General features: G+C 40.3%; 1 protein-coding gene across 1 annotated transcript in view; it reads left to right on the forward strand.

The window, feature by feature from the left end:
* The window catches only part of LOC122073801, a 36,514-nt gene that overhangs the window by 15,435 nt on the left and 2,985 nt on the right, over nucleotides 1-18,094 (forward strand). The window contains exon 17 of the mRNA XM_042638435.1: nucleotides 15,964-17,395. Coding sequence (XP_042494369.1) covers nucleotides 15,964-17,395 — 1,432 coding nt within the window. The remainder of the gene's footprint in view (nucleotides 1-15,963; nucleotides 17,396-18,094) is intronic.

Consider the following 18,094-nt stretch of genomic DNA (forward strand, 5'->3'; position numbering starts at 1 on the left):
GAGGTCCAAGAATGCCGTCAGAGTCCATGCGCTTGAGGAAAAAATGCCGTCAGAGTCCATGCGCCTGAGGAAAAAATACCAGCTGTCTTCTTGAGTTTCAGAGAGGGAAGATCCTTTGCTGGGAGAAACTTCATCTCAAGGCTACCATGCTGAAAGGAGTAGGTATTCTCATATCCACAGTGCTTGGCTTTCTTGTCGAACAACTATGGGCGCCCTAAAAGAATGTGAAAGACTTGCAAAGGGAGAACATCACATTGCACTTGATCAATCAGTCCACCAATGGAATACTTGAGCAAACACCTTTCATTAATTTTCAGATTAGTGTTGTTCACCCACCCAACCTTGAAATGATTCGGATGAGGCTCCGTTTTCAAACCCAACTTGCCAACAATATCTTAAGCGACAATGTTGGTGCAACTGCCGGGGTCAATCACCATATTACACAAGCTATCATTGCATTGCACCTTGGTTTGAAAGATACTATTACAACGCTAATCGTCCTCGTCGGGAATCTTCTGTGTAGTCATAAGTGGACGGATCACATAGAACGGTTGATGCTCTCCATCAGTATCACCATCATTGATCTCACTAGGCTCACGTTCACACTCAGCCTCCAGATTCACCATTCCTGTCTTTGGTTGCTCTTCTGGTGCATAAGTTATAAAATTATCCTTGTCAATATATGCTAACAACCGGTTAGGACACTGATTAGCTCGATGCCTGTATCCCTTGCATGTGAAGCATTGAACAGCCTCCCTTTGGAAATACTGAGTTCCTGTCATAACCACACCGAGGTGGGAAGTAAGGTATGTCAGAACTACGAGGAGGGGAATATGGACGAGCCGGTCATGTAGGCGTTGATGAAGACCCACTAGTCTGTGGTTTATTAACCGAAGTCAATTTCTCTTGAGGAGAAGATTGTTGTGGGCGTGAGGTATCTCCTCTAGAATATGTGTCGGAAAAAGTCCTCCAAGTGTAGGGTCTCTTTAGACTTTCCTCAACCTGATAGGCCACCTGAACTGCATCCTCTATGGTAGACAATCTACTAGCGGCCAGTGCGGCACTAATCTGTGAATGCAAACCATTGCGAAACTGCGCCACTAAGACTTCCTCATCCCACTCAAAGTCAGATCAAGTGGCTAAATAGTAGAATCTAGCCACATACTCCTCAACCGACATGTTGTCTTGTCTCAACTGCACAAATTTAAGGTGTACACGTTGCTTGTAAACAGTTGGTTGGAATCTTCTGTCCATCGCACCTCGCATTTCAGCCTATGTAGTAACTTGCCCCAAATTTCGAGTCCGATTTTGCTGTTGGTGTTTTATCCACCAAACACGAGCTGTGGCTTTCAATTTTGCCTCTGCAAATATCAACTTTCTAGCCTTCGTCAAGTTATACCATCTGAAGAAAATATCCAAACTGTGAACCCAGTCAAGGTACTATTCTGGGTTGTGGTCCCCATAAAAATCAAGGACTTCTAATCTTGCTGCCTTGTCTGCTCCGTCATCATATCGTCTAGCCCCATATGGTGATAGTGGTGGTGGTGGTGGAAGAAGGGGAACATGTGGTAATGGGTGTGGGGTGACGTGTGGCAACCCTTGCGGGACGGAGTTGGAAGAATTCTTAGATGCATGGGACTCTTTCCTTTCTCAAAAGTTGTCAACCTGTCAATAGAAGCCTGCAAAGAAGTCATCACAATCTGCAAAGAAGTGACATTATTATTGAGTGTGTTGACACTTCCCTCTAAGGTAGTCACTCGGTCAGTGAGATTGGCAATAGCTGTATCAGTCTCTTCTCTATGTGAACCAATCCGTTGAAGAAGTTCATTGTTACTCACCATAGCTGTAGGAATCTTTTCAGCTTTGATACCAAGTTAATGTAGAACCGGGGTAGGAAAAAACCCAGTTCAATTCGCTTAATGGCCCACCCAAATAGGAGTTCTCAATGGCCAAGATGCAATGGCAGTATTGTAAATAAACATATTATTAAAGAAGTACTTGGGATATGGGGCTTAAAAGGAATTAATAGCTATTTGGTGGGGTAAATTAGGAAGTAAAATAGTAGTATGGGATATGGAAGAATTAAAGACAAATAGAGGGGTAGAATAAGAAATCAGAATAAAAGGAATTAAGCACCCCAACTCACGATGGGAACTGTCTTCCTCCTTGGACCAAAGCAAGGGCGGTAGAGTTGGGAGAACTCATATCGAGAGAAACTCTTCACCGGGCCTTGGTTTGCCTTGAAACTTCAAGCGGAGATTCTCAGGACAGGGCTCTAGCAAACCCACAAGACAAGCACTTGGATCTGCAGGCTGGAAGGCTGCGAGAAGAGCTTGAAATTGACCCTATAGTGAAGTTCAATCTTGAAACCAGTCTTGTAACCCGCAGCAGAGAAGGACCTTGGAGGTGATCCTCTAGGGTCTGAGTCGCCTTCAAGGTAGCAGCCTTCGACCAAAATTTCAGAGTCAATCAGTATAGGACAAGGATGCAACATGCTTTCTTCTGTGCTAGGTATTACCGTCCAGCAGAGATAGTGTAATGTAACCAGTAACCATGAATAGGGAAACAGGGAAGGAAGAAGAAGAAGAAAAGAGAGATGAAGAAAGAGAAGAAAGAGAAGAAAGAAAAGAAAGAGGAAGAGGAACAAAGTGGAAGGGAGGGGTATGCAAGCATCATAGCAGCCACGGTCTCAACCAATAATTCAGCCATTCAATTATTTCATTCAAAAACTAAACCCCATAATCGTTTTCCAGCAATTTAAAGAAGAATTCCTTACATAAAATTGGAAAGCAAGTAAAGATGGAATTAATCTAAAATGGAAACTAACTAATTGCAAGAAGGAAATCCTATGTATCTGTTTCTGAAATAAAGAAAATCAAATATACTAATTTGCTTTCTTAAATATTAACTACCAACTCTGGCCAGACCAGAATTTTGGTTTCGGTTGGTTGTGTCTTGGCTTAGGGCTCCATAGTGGGTCAGTCTGGTCCAGCCAAGCCAAGGCATCTGCATCAATCATCCACATGGGTTCCATATGATCAGGGGAGGAGAGAGAGAATAATAAAGTAACTCATGTGAGAGGGCATGCAATACATTAGCTACGTAGGAAACTTTTTCCCATTTTCAAGTAGCAGCACTACGGCATTATTTAGAATCTTTCTCATATTGTGCTGTTCCTACCGAGAATCTGCAATAGACCGAAGGTCTGTCTTGCAAGGAAAACAGATGACAGAGGCCCGGAGGTGGCTCCGGGATTAGTCCTCCGATGCCCAAGTTAGAGACCCATGCAACTGTATCTCAGAGAGTAATGGCATGAATGAGTTGACTTACCTTATGCTCTCCTCCCGGTCCCTTTTTATGGGGCCGTACCTTGTAGAGTCCTACTAGGAAACGTCCTTTGCTTCTGACGGGCCTAGAGCGATTTTGGAGGACTCCATCCTTCACGTTCCTCTCCCTCTACGGGTAATATCCCTTTTTTAGGGATTATCCCTTCTCAGATGGGAGAGTCCTATTATGATTCTACCACTGAAAAGGGGATTTTTGTGGTTGTGCTATCCGTGATCTTAGTGCTTGGGTACGTGGTTAGCTGCCACGTGTCCGAATCTCGTTGGGTGACTAATTTGTGTGTATCAAATACATAGCTGTTGGTGAAACCAGAATAGATGTCTTTGTTTCCAACCCAGTATGTGTCTGTTGTGAGCATAAGTTGCTGCTTGTTTTGTCAAGAAACACCAACTAGCAATAATCCGCAAAGTTCAAGGAACCTTAATATCCATAACCAGTCAATCTTTTTGCATTGATCCTTGCATTGTCCTTGCTTGGAACCTCCATGTAGCCGACCCCATTAAGTTGGGATAAGGCTTTGGTTGTTGTTGTTGTGGTTGTTGTTGAGTAATCCTGGATCAGACTAATGAAGGATCTTAAATGCATAGTGGAATCATGAGATATTTTGCAGAAGTAAAATAGACTTGAAATGGGAGAAAAACAGAATAGTAATGTACATTAAATATTATGTCATATGACCCTCCAAATCATCAAATTCACGAGGACATCAGAATCCTGTCACAGCCCTTGCAAGAAAAACCAGCCAAGTAGAAAATGGGTCATGAAGTCCTTTCTTTTAAAGCATCAAGTTGTGGTAATTCAGTAATTGAACCCAAACCAATTAGTCTAGATGTGTTTACAAGGTGGATTAATTAGAATCCTGCATTTTAGTTTTGTGATGATAGCCATTTTAAAATCTGCAAAAATTGGCGTGCATTCAAAAATACAAAATTTAGACTTTGATAGAGGACTTATAGGACAACTAACTCGTGACATTTCAGTTGAAATCACAAATCCTTAGTGTAGTTCCTCGTTCTAATGCTTCATATAGTCAATATGGATATAATATTACTTTGATTGAACTACAAACCATAGTGAAACCAGTAGATTTCAGGTTGCCTTGCCTTAGAACCCTGTCAAATGTCAATCAATTTCAATAGCTTTACCTAAAGCTAAGTAGAATTAGGTTATCATACAGTAACACCTGTGTTCAAAAAACAAAAACTGACTAATGTTCCATAAAACAACAATAACAGCCATAGTTTTTAAGGCGGTAAGGCAACGGAGGTGTTTGAGGGTCTTTCAGAGCGCCTTAGCGATAAGGCGGGCATAAAGCGTCGCCTTATCGACTAAAACGTTCCTGTGTAATTTTTTTATAAAACCAATCTATTTGGCTCAAATCCTAGTTGAATCCTATTACTCATATGTTAAATAAATATTAAATGTTCATACTCATACCAATGTAAGATATTCATCAAGAAAACAAATCAATAAAGTGAATAAACTAAGTTTATCTTCATCAATCATCAATCATCAATCATTAATCATCATAACATATTAACATATAATATAAATACATAATTATGAAACAAAATTATAAATATAAAGAAAAGAAGACAAAAAATACAAGTATTTATTATACTTACCTCTATGATGCCAAAATGAGAGCCTAAGTCCTAAGGTAATCCACTATATTTCTACTCCCGTCAAAGAAGAATGAAGCTCACCGCTGCCGGAGCAAAATGGTCGCCTAGATCAATGGTTCTTCCTTGTTCCTTGATTTCCTCTCAAAACCCTTTCTTAAAACTCTTGACAAAATCCAAACCCTGTTTGTGAATTGTGTTTTTGTTTTGTTTGTTTTGGTTATTTTTGATGGAGTAAAGCTGATCCCATACATCTCAAGTGTTAACAAAACCATACACCTACCAATAAAAAATCTATATTTGGAATCTTCATCAAGTAATTTTAAAATGTGTTTAAAAAAAAAAAACTCATAAGGTGCCACTTCACATAAGGCGGCGCACTGCCTTACCATCTCTATACCGCATCAGCGCCAAGGCGCTGCTAAGGCGTCGCCTTACCAGTGCCTTAAAAACTATGGTAACAATAGTTGTCGACTCATAATAAAATAACACAAAAATCAAGGATATTGAAATCATAAGTTTCAATTTTTTTTTCCTTTAATTTTCAAATTTCCATTACCTTACATAAGCACCTAATGTAATTAGAAAATAGGTACATAAAAATAAATTGAGAATTTGGTAACTCTGTATTTCAAAACTACTATTGCTTTTATTATTTAAACACTAATTGACATAAATAATTGAGATCTTCAAAAAAACACTTAGCAATATTGTACTCAAGATAGCTTGCAAATTCTCAAAATTTACAGTCATGCTCCTGAGACTCAAAACATCAACAACGTAAGTTTCTTCTTTAGGATATTCTCAGTTTAGGACTCCATAACCATCTAGCTTTTGCTGACAACATGATGATCTTCTCTAAGGCCAACATCCTTTCTCTTGAATCCATTTTTCTTGCTTGCAATGTTTTGAAGATCTTTTAGGGTTGCGCATCAGCTCGGCAAAATCTCTCTTGTTCCTTTGGGGGGTCTCTGATTTGGTCAAAGCTTCTTAGAAGGATAAATCTGGTTTTTCTATTGGTCATCTCCCAGTCAAGTATATTTGGGCCTTGCTTTGAATCCAACTAGATTGACTGCTCATCATTATGCGAAAACGTCTCTAGTTATGGAAAGGCAAGCTTCTCTCTTATGCAGGTCAATTGATCCTTTTCAGATCGATTCTCCAATATTCATATATTTATAGGTCTGTGATTTATGGTTTGCCTCACACTATTATTAGAGGGTTAGAATCCTTATGGCTGCCTTTCTTTGGAAGGGATTGGACTCCAACAATTTTTGTCGCCCCATTAGTTAGGCTGCGGTTTGTCTCCCTAAGGATGAAGGAGGCCTTGGTTTGAGGTGCATCAAAGAGGTTAATACAGCAGTCATTATTAAGCTAATTTGGAAGATTGTGACCAAGAAGAAAAGCGTTTGGGTTGATTGGATTTACTCGGGATTTCTGTGTTGTGACTCTATCTGGACAGCTCCGGTTTTATCGGATGTATCTCATGTTTGGCGTATCTGCGTAAGATCTTATCCCTTCAATCCAGCACCCTTAGGGCTCTTACTACTCAGATAGTTGATGGCTCTTCCACCTCTCTTTGGCTGGACCATTGGCATCACCTGAGAACTCTTCTTCACTCTATTAATGCCAAAGCCATTTATAGTTTAGGTTTAACAAAACATTCCAAAGTGGCTGACATCATAAGATCTGGTTCCTGGTACCTGGTCTTCACCTCTCCTTAGCTCGAAATTATCTGGAATGCCTTGCCTCCGTCTGTTTCTACTAATCATGGTTCAGGTGATAGATCATCTATTTTTTGCTTGTTCTCTCTCCTTACAAAATGTTGGCGTAGGCAAAGGAGAATTCTCCCCTTCTAGAGGGAATGGATATGGGTAGATATGACTGGGGGGGTCTTCTATTTGTGATGTTATGGGCAAGCTCGGTTTTGGTGCTACTATCAACCAGATTTTGATGGAGAGGAATCTTAGGAAATGGAACTTCAACTCCAGATCTATTCGTCGGATTTGGGACTCCATCTCTTTTGATACTAAATCCAAGCTCTCTAGTGTAGCTTCCCCTTGTATTGACTCCCCAAGGAACACATGCGGATTATTATTTCCTAGGGTCTCCCTTTTTCTTTTGTTTAGATCCCCGTCCTCTCCCTGAGGGCTGATTTTTGTTTGTTCCCTCTCCCCTCTTTTGGGGTTACTGTATTTTTTTCTTCTTCTTTGGTAATGAATTATTTATTCATAAAAAAGGGGGGGGGGTGGGCCAAAACCAGATACTTTTTTTGGGCTGTGGGGAAACTTAGAATTGGAAAAAAAAAAAAAAAAAAAAAGAAGAAGAAGAAGAAAAAGAAAAAGAAAAAAAAAGTATGCCGAAGCTGCTGAAACCTGGTGAGATTTAGAACTCTGTGTGTGTGTGTGTGTGTGTGTGTGTGTGTTTTCAAATAATGGGTCATGAATCATGATAACCTTATTTTCTAGGTATTAGAACATGCTGGTTAGAATTTATTGCAAATTTTGTTTGGCCCTATTGTTGGGATAATAAGCTGCCATCTCAAGTTTTAACATCTTTTGCATGACTTCTTTGTTGTTGATGCTGAAACTTAATATCCTATATTCACTCATGGTGCCACCTGAGTTGAAACAAAATCCTATGCGAAACATAAGGAAGTTCAGATTTTGGCGAAATTGTGACTCATTTCAGCGATATTTTGATTCATTTTGGGGACATTTCAATGATTTTGGTCATATCACTTCATTTCGTTGAAGCAAGGTTTCAACAAAATTTTGATTCAATTCCAAGGTTCTAAATCTCGGGTTTCAACTTTGGTTAAAACCAAAATATAGGTAAAAAAAACCTGCGAAATTTTGGGGAAATCAAGTACTTTTCTGGGCTGTGGATACCTTGGTTTCGACTCTCAAAAAGTGTTTTTCTTTTTTCCTATCTGACATTTTTGTTTACAACCTATTTTTTAACCTTTTAAATCTAATCTGTGAACTACTTTTAGAAAGAAAATAAAAACCCAAAATGGTACTTGTGGTGTTAACCCAATTTTGCTGGTGTACTCTGAATGATGTTGTACACTAGCCTTGTTAATTTTGTATACACATTAAGTCTACATATAACTTAGATACTAGAAATGTAAATAAGCTATTAAAATAATCAAAACATCTAAACTTGGATAGTGAATTAGTCATACAACGCTTACCACTCAATACCAAGAATTTCTTGGCACCTCCAATCCACAAGGTCCGTACCAGCGCATGAGTCGTAGCCGCTCCTCTGGATGCAACACATGAATCCTATGACATAATTTGGATGATCCAATTGTTCTGAAAGTCCATCACTGTCACCTATAAGCTCCATCATCAACATGTTACAAACTTACAGGTATCCCAACCTAGGGAATGCCTTACTGAGACTCTGAGGATGTGGAGGTGGCACATATGGTTGTTTTGAAAGAATTCTATTATATTTACTACCATGGGGGGAAAATGGGTTTACCTTGAAGCTCCAAGAAGTCCTCTCTAGGTTGATCTTGGTTGATAATGCAAGATCGTAGAAGAAGATTACAGAAACTTGAGCAAAAATTGATGTTTTGTGGCCAAATTCCGCCTTTCCTGGTTAAAACCCATGAAATTTGTGAGATTCTGTCGAAATATGGGAAACACTGTATGTTTCCATTGAAACATGTCACTTATTTAAGCGTGGGTTGGGCCAGTTTGGTGGAACCATACGAAACTATGGGAAATTTGGTTGAAACCAGTAACATTCCCTGGTTTCATCTTAGGCCATACTGAAACTGTGAAATTTCGGGGAGATTTAGAACCATGCTCAGTTCAACAAAATTTCATATGAGATCTCCAAAAGTGCTAGAAACTTCAATATTTTTGGGCTTTATTTTGCTGTTGAATCAAGTCTTAGCGGTCAACTGTGGAGTATTCACTTCAACATTTGGGTGGATTTGAAGCATCATGTGGCCAAATTTTCCCAAATTTCAAATTTCCCACCTATAGGGCTGTTGTGATGGACTTTGAGAGATTCTTCAGGCAGAGGATGAAATAGTCTTCGGCTCTTCGCATTTCATAGGGTATGAAGACAAACAACCACTTTGGGAATTTTTTTTTCCAGTCAAATGATTCAAACAATTGTAAACATAATAGGAAATCCTTGAAGTTTTTAGGGAAAATTTTCAGGTTTTGGCCAATAAAGTAGACAAAATTTTGGTGGGATTTCGACCATTTTGCCGAAATGTTTCAGTTTTGGGCTAGGTCAAAATGGCCACTGAAATCTAAATAATGAACCTCTTAAGTTGTAACCACGATAACCAACCTGAAAATTATTGATTGAACTTTATTGCATAGTGTTGGATTGACATCTGCTGACTTAATTTTTTTCTTCAGATAGGTACATTATAGAAGGGTGGGGGGAATGTAACAGCCAAGAGACTCAAACTAGGAACCTCCTGGTGAATGTGGGCTTTGCACACCACAACCTCACCAACTATCGATCATACCAAGCATAAGCATTTATTGGAACTTTCTGAACAGCTGAAGTAGATTAATATAACTACACCAGTCTCTAAAGCTCAGCATTCTGTTCTTCAAGCATTGCATTGTGGTTGTTATGTGATAAGTTTAGTTTGACTTGATTCTATGGAATCTTCTATGTCCTACTCCTATATCAATTTTCGATAGAAAAATGAATGAATGGTCTAGAAAAAGATGGTTAGTAATTTAGTTATTAGTAGATGTGAATGCATATAGAGCTCTATTTATGTGGTAAACTAACCCATAATTGGTTGAAGGGCTGCAAGCTTGTTATTCTGACCCTTGGTAGACAGATACTGCAATTGAGAATGTGGTTGTCTATGGCCTAGTCATTCTAGGCTTCTAGGACTAGTTGCCACTCCATATATGTTTTCCTGTAACTTAGGCATTTCTCTTGGGAAGTTTTCTTTGTTAGAGATATTAGTTATGTTACTTTAAGGGTAGTATTGCAATTTATCTCATTATGTTTTATTTTCCTTTTCCTCCTTAGGGAGGTATGTGTAATTTCCCTCCTTAGGGAGGTTTGTGTAATACCTTGTAAATATATTAGTAAAGTATATATTGGTGTAAGTGAGATTTCTCTCACAACACACTATTCCAACATACTATCGATTCCCTCTCTTCTCCCTCTTCTACTTCTCCATCTTTTTCATCATCTCACATCTCATTGTTCCTCTCCATTCACATATTCTAACTTGGTATCAGAGGCATCTTGTAAGGTTGGTTTCAGAGTCGAACTACTAGTCTCCTTCCTTCTTCTCTTCTCTTTGGAACCCTAGGTTACAAAGGGGTTCCAAGGAAAGGGACTTTTATGTAAGAAGATTGAAGAAACCTTGAGGGAGGAATGCGAGGAGAACATAGACACCAAGGGGAGTTTTCCTTTGAAGAAAGGGACACTTATAGGTTGCAAGAACCAAAACCAGGCTTAGGTAGCTCACCGCCAGTCTTGGAATATTTTTTTCCCTTTCTCTCTCATCTGGTCAGCTTTGGAGCTGAAACCAGGCCCATTTGGATCGCCTAGGGTGTAGTATTAACCCTCTTGGTCTCGTTACAGGTCTCCTTGAGTTGGGCAGCCACAACTCAAAAATATCAGTCCATATAGGGTACCACCTGCCCTGTTTTTGGTGTTTTTTACCTCCAAAATATTGTTTGTGATGCTTCCGACTGCTATTTGCTTGTGAGGTATGATGTTTAAGGCTATTAAGCTCCTATGTTATGATCTTACACCTTGAAGAAAGTAGATGTTGTGAATTCCTTTGAAGTGTATGCTTGGATTGGTGGCTGGTTTTTTTTTTTTTGGTTCAGGGAAAGCAATTTTTTTGGGTAGAAGTGTGTACTCCCCACCTTGTGTGTGACCCTTTACTACAATATGTCTAATGAGAGTGGTCATGGAGCCCTTTTTGGAGATATTTCAACTAGTGCATCTAGTGGTTCTACTCATTCTACTCCAATGGTTTTTGATAATCCACATACTCAGATCTCTATTGTGAAGTTGGACAACACCAACTATTTAGATTGACCTGATTCTGTGAAGCTTTCCTTGCGGAGTAGGGGAAAGTTAGGATATGTAACAAGTACTGTTAAGGCTCCTAGCCCGGATGACCTGACATATCTAAAGTGGGAGACTGAAAATTCCACTGTTATGACATGGCTGATTTTGGAGCGTGTTCTTATTTTACTTGGTGGGTTGAATCCCAAGTATGAGCCAATCCGGATATAAATATTGGGCCAGTCTCTTGATGAAGTGTGTAGTTATTTGCAGAGTGAGGAGACCAGGCGGGTGGCCATGGCACGTGCTTCTCCTCTTGAGCGGTAAGCTCTTACTACTAGCTCTCAGAAGGATTAGCGTGGTGGTGGCTGAGGCCAAGACCAACCTCGTGGGGATGATAAACGTTGTGATCGTGGGAAGTCTGGGCACACTAAAGATAGATGTGGGTTCTTCATAGTCAACCTCCTAGTATGCGTGGTGATACTAGTGGTGCCCGTGGTGGACGTAATGGGGGAGCTAGAGCCCACAATGTTGAGGCCGAGCATGCTACTACAGGGTCTACTCCTAGCCCACAGGCAGAGCACAGTTCCATTAGGGAGGACATTACAACATTTCGCAGGTTCATGTCTCAACTGGGAGTCTCATCATCTTCTTCTTTTACAATGCCAGATTCCTCAGCTTCCACATTGCAAGTTTCCTCATCTGCCCCCTCCACAACACCATCTTGGGTTATTGATTCTGGTGCTATGGATCTATGACTGGTACGTCCCATTATTATGATACGTACTCTATTTTGTTCCGGTAGAGATAAGGTCAGGGTTGCTGATGGCTCCCTTTCCTCCATTTCTGGTAAAGGCAGTATTCCTATTACTTCCTCCATTTCTCTTGGTTCGGTTCTTTACCTGTAATCTCTTGTCTGTGAGTCATCTAACAAAATCCTTAAACTGTCGTCACTTTTTTTCCTTCTCATTTTCTCTTTTAAGATTTGGTGATGAAGAGAAAGGACATCCATCTTTTGTTGTTTTGAGGAAACAATTACTTCATTTATTTGCTTCTTTTCCCAATTCTCATGTCTTTAATTGTGAACCATGTATCTTTGCTAAACATTTTCGTTCTTCTTATCCTTATCATGGTAATAGATCTATTGTTCCTTTTCACATTGTGCACTCTGATGTTTGGGGGCCCTCTACTACTACATCTTTACTTGGTTTTTGTTACTTTGTATTTTTTGTTGATGATTTTTCCCGTGCTACTTGGACTGTTATGATGAAGCACAAGAGTGATGTGTATGATGCCTTTAAAATTTTTTATCATATGGTATGTAGACAAAATGACACCAAAATTAAAATTGTTCGTTCTGACAAAGGGGGGGAGTATATGTATGGGGGTCTTCAAGACTTTTTTACTGACCATGGCATTATCAATCAACTAGCTTGTATTGACACACCCCAACAAAATGGGGTAGCTGAGAGGAAAAACCATCATTTGTTGGAGGTCAGTAGGAGTCTTTTCTTTGGCATGCATATTCTTAAAACCTTTTGGTCTGATGCTCTTCTTACTGCTGCTTATTTGATCAACCGTATGCCAACACAACTCCTTAGCTCCAAAACTCCCTTGGACATCTTGTCTCCTCACTCTTCTTCTTTCTCTCTTCCACCCAAAGTGTTTGGGTGTATCTGTTATGTCCATGTTAATAAGTATTCTCGAACTAAACCGAGCCCCAAGGCACTTAAATGTATCTTTCTTGGCTACTCCTTCACTACCAAGGGATACAAGTGCTAGCATCCTTCTTCCAGATGAAGGCTTCTCTCTAAAGATGTCACCTTCCTTGAGTTTGCACCTTGTTTTGTCTCTCCTCAGCATCCTTTTCAGGGGGAGCATAATGGAGGTGAAAAGGCTACTAATGAGATCCCTTTTCTTTCCCCATTGCATCTCTCCTTTTATGTTTGACATTGGGAAACACAAGGAAGTGGATATTATTGATGTTGGTGATCATTCAAGAGGTGGTTCAGGTTCAGGTAATGAAAAGGAGATCATTGTGTACACAAGGAGGAACAAGAAGACCTGCTATAAGTCCTCTTTGAATCCAACTCCTGAGATCCACCCTCCTCAGTCAGGTAATATCCTTCCTTCCACATCATAGTTAGATCTTCCTATTGCTATTAGGAAGGGAAAGCGAGCTTGTACTAATCCTATGGCCCAGTTTGTTTCCTATGACTCTCTATCCCCTGCAGGTGTTACATTTACTATTTCTCTCTCATCTGCTTCTATTCCCAAGAATGTTTCTGAAGCTATGTCTGACCCAAAGTGGAAGCAAGCCATGACTGAGGAAATGATGACCCTTGAAAAAAATTGTACCTGAAAATTGGTTGACCTTCCAAGGGGGAGAACTCCAGTTGGATGAAGGTAGGTCTACACAATCAAGTACTAGTCAGATGGTACTATTGAGAGGTACAAAGCAAGGCTGGTGGCAAAAGGATACAATCAAGTGTATGGGATTGACTATCACGAGACATTTGCTCTTGTGGGTAAGCATAACACCATAAGTGTCCTTTTATCTCTGGCAGCAAATAAGGTTTGACTATTGTATCAGCAAACTCCTCCTGCTGCAGGAAATGTGTGTCTTCTCAAGAAGGCTATGTATGGTCTTAAACAATCTCCAAAGGCCTGATTTGAAAGGTTCCGACAGGCCATCCTGAAGAATGGCTATTCTCAAAGTTAGGCTAACCACACTCTGTTCACTAAGCGTGGTAATGGCACCATCACATCTTTGATTGTATGTTGATGACATTGTGGTTACTGGAGATGACAACTCTAAGATAGCCAATCTAAAAAACTACTTAGCCCAACAGTTTGAGATTAAGGATCCAGGATCCTTATAGCATTTCGTGGGGATTGAAGTGTTTAGATCCAAGAAGGGCGTAAATATATGCCAAAAGAAGTTTATTCTAGACCTCTTGAAAGAAACATGAATGTTGGGCTGCAAGCCTTCAAGTTCTCCTATTGAGCAGAATCATAAGCTGGGGGGAAGATACTGGCCGTTCTCTTCTTGATATAGGGAAATATCAAAGGCTAGTTGGGAAGCTGATTTATTTGTCCTAGACTTGTCCATACATTACTTATGCAGTGGGGGTGGTGACTGGTGAGTCAGTTTATGCATGCTCCCAAGAGTGGGCACTTGGATGCGGTTTACATCATCCTCTGGTACTTGAAGTCCTCTCTAAGAAAAAGACTACTTTTTGCCAAGCATAACCACATGAGGATAGAAGGCTTCACTGATGCAGATTGGGCTGGCTCAGTCTTTGATAGGAGATCTACATCAAGCTATTGTACATTTGTAGGTGGAAACCAAGTTACATGGCAGAGCAAGAATCAATCTGTGGTGGCTCGGTCTAGTGCAGAGGCAGAATTTAGAGCCATGGAGTGTGTGAGCTTCTCTGGTTGGGAAGACTAGTCCAAGAATTAGGTTTTGATGGGTTTTGATACTGAGACACTTATGAGGCTTTATTGTGACCATGCTGCCATAAGTATAGCCCACAACCCTGTGCAGCATGACAAGACGAATCACATAGAGGTGGACAGACACTTCATTAAAGAGAAGATTGACATTGGTTACATATGCACACATTTTTTGAGGACTGGAAATCAGCTGGCTGATATCTTCACAAAGGGTCTTCTTCATCATTAGTTTAGTTCTCTACTGTCCAAGCTGGGAATGCATGATATTTATTCTCCAGCTTGAGGGGAGTGTCAGAGATATTAGTTATGTTACTCTAAGGGTAGTATTGTAATTTATCTCATTATGTTTTATTTTCCTTTTCCTTCTTAGGGAGGTATGCGTAATTTCCCTCCTTAGGGAGGTTTGTGTAATACCTTGTAAATATATTAGTAAAGGATATATTGGTGTAAGTGAGATTTCTCTCACAACACTATTCCAACATACCATTGATTCCCTCCCGTCTCCCTCTTCTACTTCTCCATCTTCTTCCTCATCTCACATCTCATTGTTCCTCTCCATTCACATATTCTAACTTTCTTTTCCTAACCCACCAAATACCTCTTTAAGGGTGCCATATGCTTTCTTTAGGTCAGTTAAAATGTTAAATCCATATGAAATGCACTGGTAGTTTCTTGGTCTGATCGATAGTTCCACTCGGATTTTTTTTTTTTTTTTTTTGGGGTGTGGGGTTATGCCTATAGTGTCATTGGCCTTCTTCATTCTGAATTCTCCAGCCTTTTCTTATGTGGTTAACAAATATGTCAAAATAATTTATGGGATTGAATTCCCTGTCTGGCTGCATAGCATATGCTAGTGCCTCCCTGTGTCTGTCTCTCTCCTCCCACAATGTACGGCAGATTTGTCATTTTCGTAGGAGCAAGGAGAGAGAGAGAGAGAGACAGGTAGGTCCTAGATTGCGGTGCACAGCCTGGGAGCATTCTTTTCCCCATAAATTATACAGTACATCTCTTCATACAAGAAGTATTTGTGTATGTAGTTGCTTCCTACTTCATAGATGGCTATCCAGAGGCCAGAGCAGAGATTGCAATATTTCTCTTGCCCTTCTCTTTTCTCGAGGTTACTATTCATGTGTACTGTTCACAGTCCCAGAGCAGCCCCCTATCTCTTCTCTTTCTTCTTTTTTGGAGGCTGCTGAAATTATCGAATCAGCAAACCTTTTCAACCTTATTTTATCAGGAAAATACTTCAGATCTGGGCTTGTGGAGCAGCCGATCTGATCTTTTATTCCTAATCAGGGCTCTAGGATGGCTGGTTGTGCTTTACCTGCTTTGTTATTTGTTAATGTTGATAAATTTACCGAATAAAAATAAAATAGAGAAAAAAGATGTCTTGGAATCTAATGAATCAAATTTCTTATGATCTACGATTGGTGATGGATTCTTTATCCAATTTACAAATTCAATTTATCTGAATGATTTTCTTCTTGTAATTTGTTGAATGAAATTGCAGGTACAGTCAGTATGACAGTGCAAAAGAAACTTTTGAGGTTATCTCAGACTATGAAAGCATGCTTGATCTATTTATATGCCATCTAAACCCCAGTGCCATGCGTCGTCTTGCTCAGAAGTTGGAAGAAGCTGATGCTGATTCAGAATTGAGGCGTTACTGTGAACGAATTTTAAGAGTTCGATCAACTGGGTGGACACAGGGCATTTTTGCTAATTTTGCTGCCGAAAGCATGGTTCCTAAGGGGCCAGAATGGGGTGGAGGAAATTGGGAAATCAAGACACCTACCAACTTGAAGGATATACCTCAGTGGGAGCTGGCTGGAGAGGTGATGCCATATATGAAAACCAATGATGGTACCATTCCATCTATCATAGCGGACCATATTGGTGTTTACCTGGGTGCTATTAAGGGAAGGGGCAATGTGATAGAAGTACGGGAAGATAGTTTGGTTAAAGCCTTTACCTCTGCAGGGGGTGATAACAAAGCAGATGGCTTTCAAGCTTCCATGGTTCAGCCCAAGGGAGTGACTAATGCTCAGGAGGGAGCTTTGTCTGGACTGGAAGCCCTTACCAAAAAATCAGCAGGTGCCACTGCAGCAGATGAGCAGGCAAAAGCAGAAGAAGAATTTAAAAAATCACTCTATGGTGCGACTGCTGATGGTAGCAGCAGTGAAGAGGAGGAGGGAGCTTCAAAGACCAAAAAGCTACAAATTAGGATACGTGACAAACCAATTGCATCTGCAACAGTTGATGTCAATAAGATCAAGGAAGCCACCAAGCAGTTTAAACTTGGTGAGGGTTTGGGCCTCCCCATGAGTAGGACCAGGTCATCAGCAGGTGGATCCCAAGATTTGGCGCTGACTTTATCCCAGTCGGCTTCTGCAGCCACTGCTACTGTGTCAGCTCCTACAGTTACTCCTGCTGCCGATTTATTTGGAACTGACACATTGGTACAAGCTACTCCTGTTGGACAGCCAGCTCCAACGGGTCCAGGTGTTGGCATTACTGGTAGACCTATCCCTGAGGATTTCTTCCAGAATACCATATCATCTCTTCAGGTTGCAGCTTCTTTACGTCCTCCTGGGGCGTATATGAACAGATCAGATCAGGAGTTTCAAGGGGTTGAAGGAAACAAGGTAACCACTAACCAGATAAATCCTGCTGCTGATATAGGTCTCCCAGATGGTGGTGTTCCCCCTCAAGCACCTCAACAACCTGTTGTTCCAGTTCAGTCCATTGGACTTCCAGATGGTGGCGTTCCACCCCAATCTATGAATCAGGCTGTCAACCCAGTGCTACAAACCCAGTATCAGACTACTCAAGTTTCAACATCACAACCGCTTGATCTTAGTGTACTCGGAATTCCAGTATCTGCTGATGCTGGCAAACCTCCTGCAAATACTACTCAACCAGCAGCTGTTCGCCCTGGACAGGTAATTATTCTTTTTCGTCGTCTTATTCTTATATTTGTTCCATGTATCAAGGATCTGATTGGAGAAATAAAAGCCCCATGCTGATGAGAAGTGAACAAGAGGGTAAAAATGAAATAGAAAAGTCACAGTAGCATTTCCACACCATAATACAAAGTGGTCCCAATGACCCTTTCCCTATTTAAGAAATCCTCCTAATCATTTAACAATAATGGGATGTTCAATGTTGAGGCCGGTAAATAATAAGGAAGAGGAAGAGAAAGAGAGATGGCTGTAACTTTGGGAGTCACACCCCTTAGCGTTAGGACTGCCCTCTTCATTCAATATACATGGCAAATAACTTAACAAGGTCAGAACAGGAAATAAACACCAAAAGAGAAAAAGACAAACACCCCTAATGGGGAGAGGATTCGAGATTAGCGCTAATCACGATTTCTAACAGGCATTTTTTTTTTTTTTGGGGGGGGGGGGGGGGGTGGGGGATAATTTGAGATAATGTCTACATATGCTTCTTTTCCAGGGAGTCATCAAGAACCATAGCAAGCGGTTCTCTGTTAAGTTTTAAAATGTTTTAACTACTTGAAAATTTGGAGAGACTATCAAAAAGCTACTATCCTATACTAGGATAAGCATTGGCATGCAGTCAAATTTCATTTTATATTTTTAAAATAATTTTTATTTTTAGACACAGTATGCATTGGT

Source organism: Macadamia integrifolia, chromosome 3 (assembly GCF_013358625.1).
Source record: "Macadamia integrifolia cultivar HAES 741 chromosome 3, SCU_Mint_v3, whole genome shotgun sequence".
Taxonomy (NCBI): domain Eukaryota; kingdom Viridiplantae; phylum Streptophyta; class Magnoliopsida; order Proteales; family Proteaceae; genus Macadamia; species Macadamia integrifolia.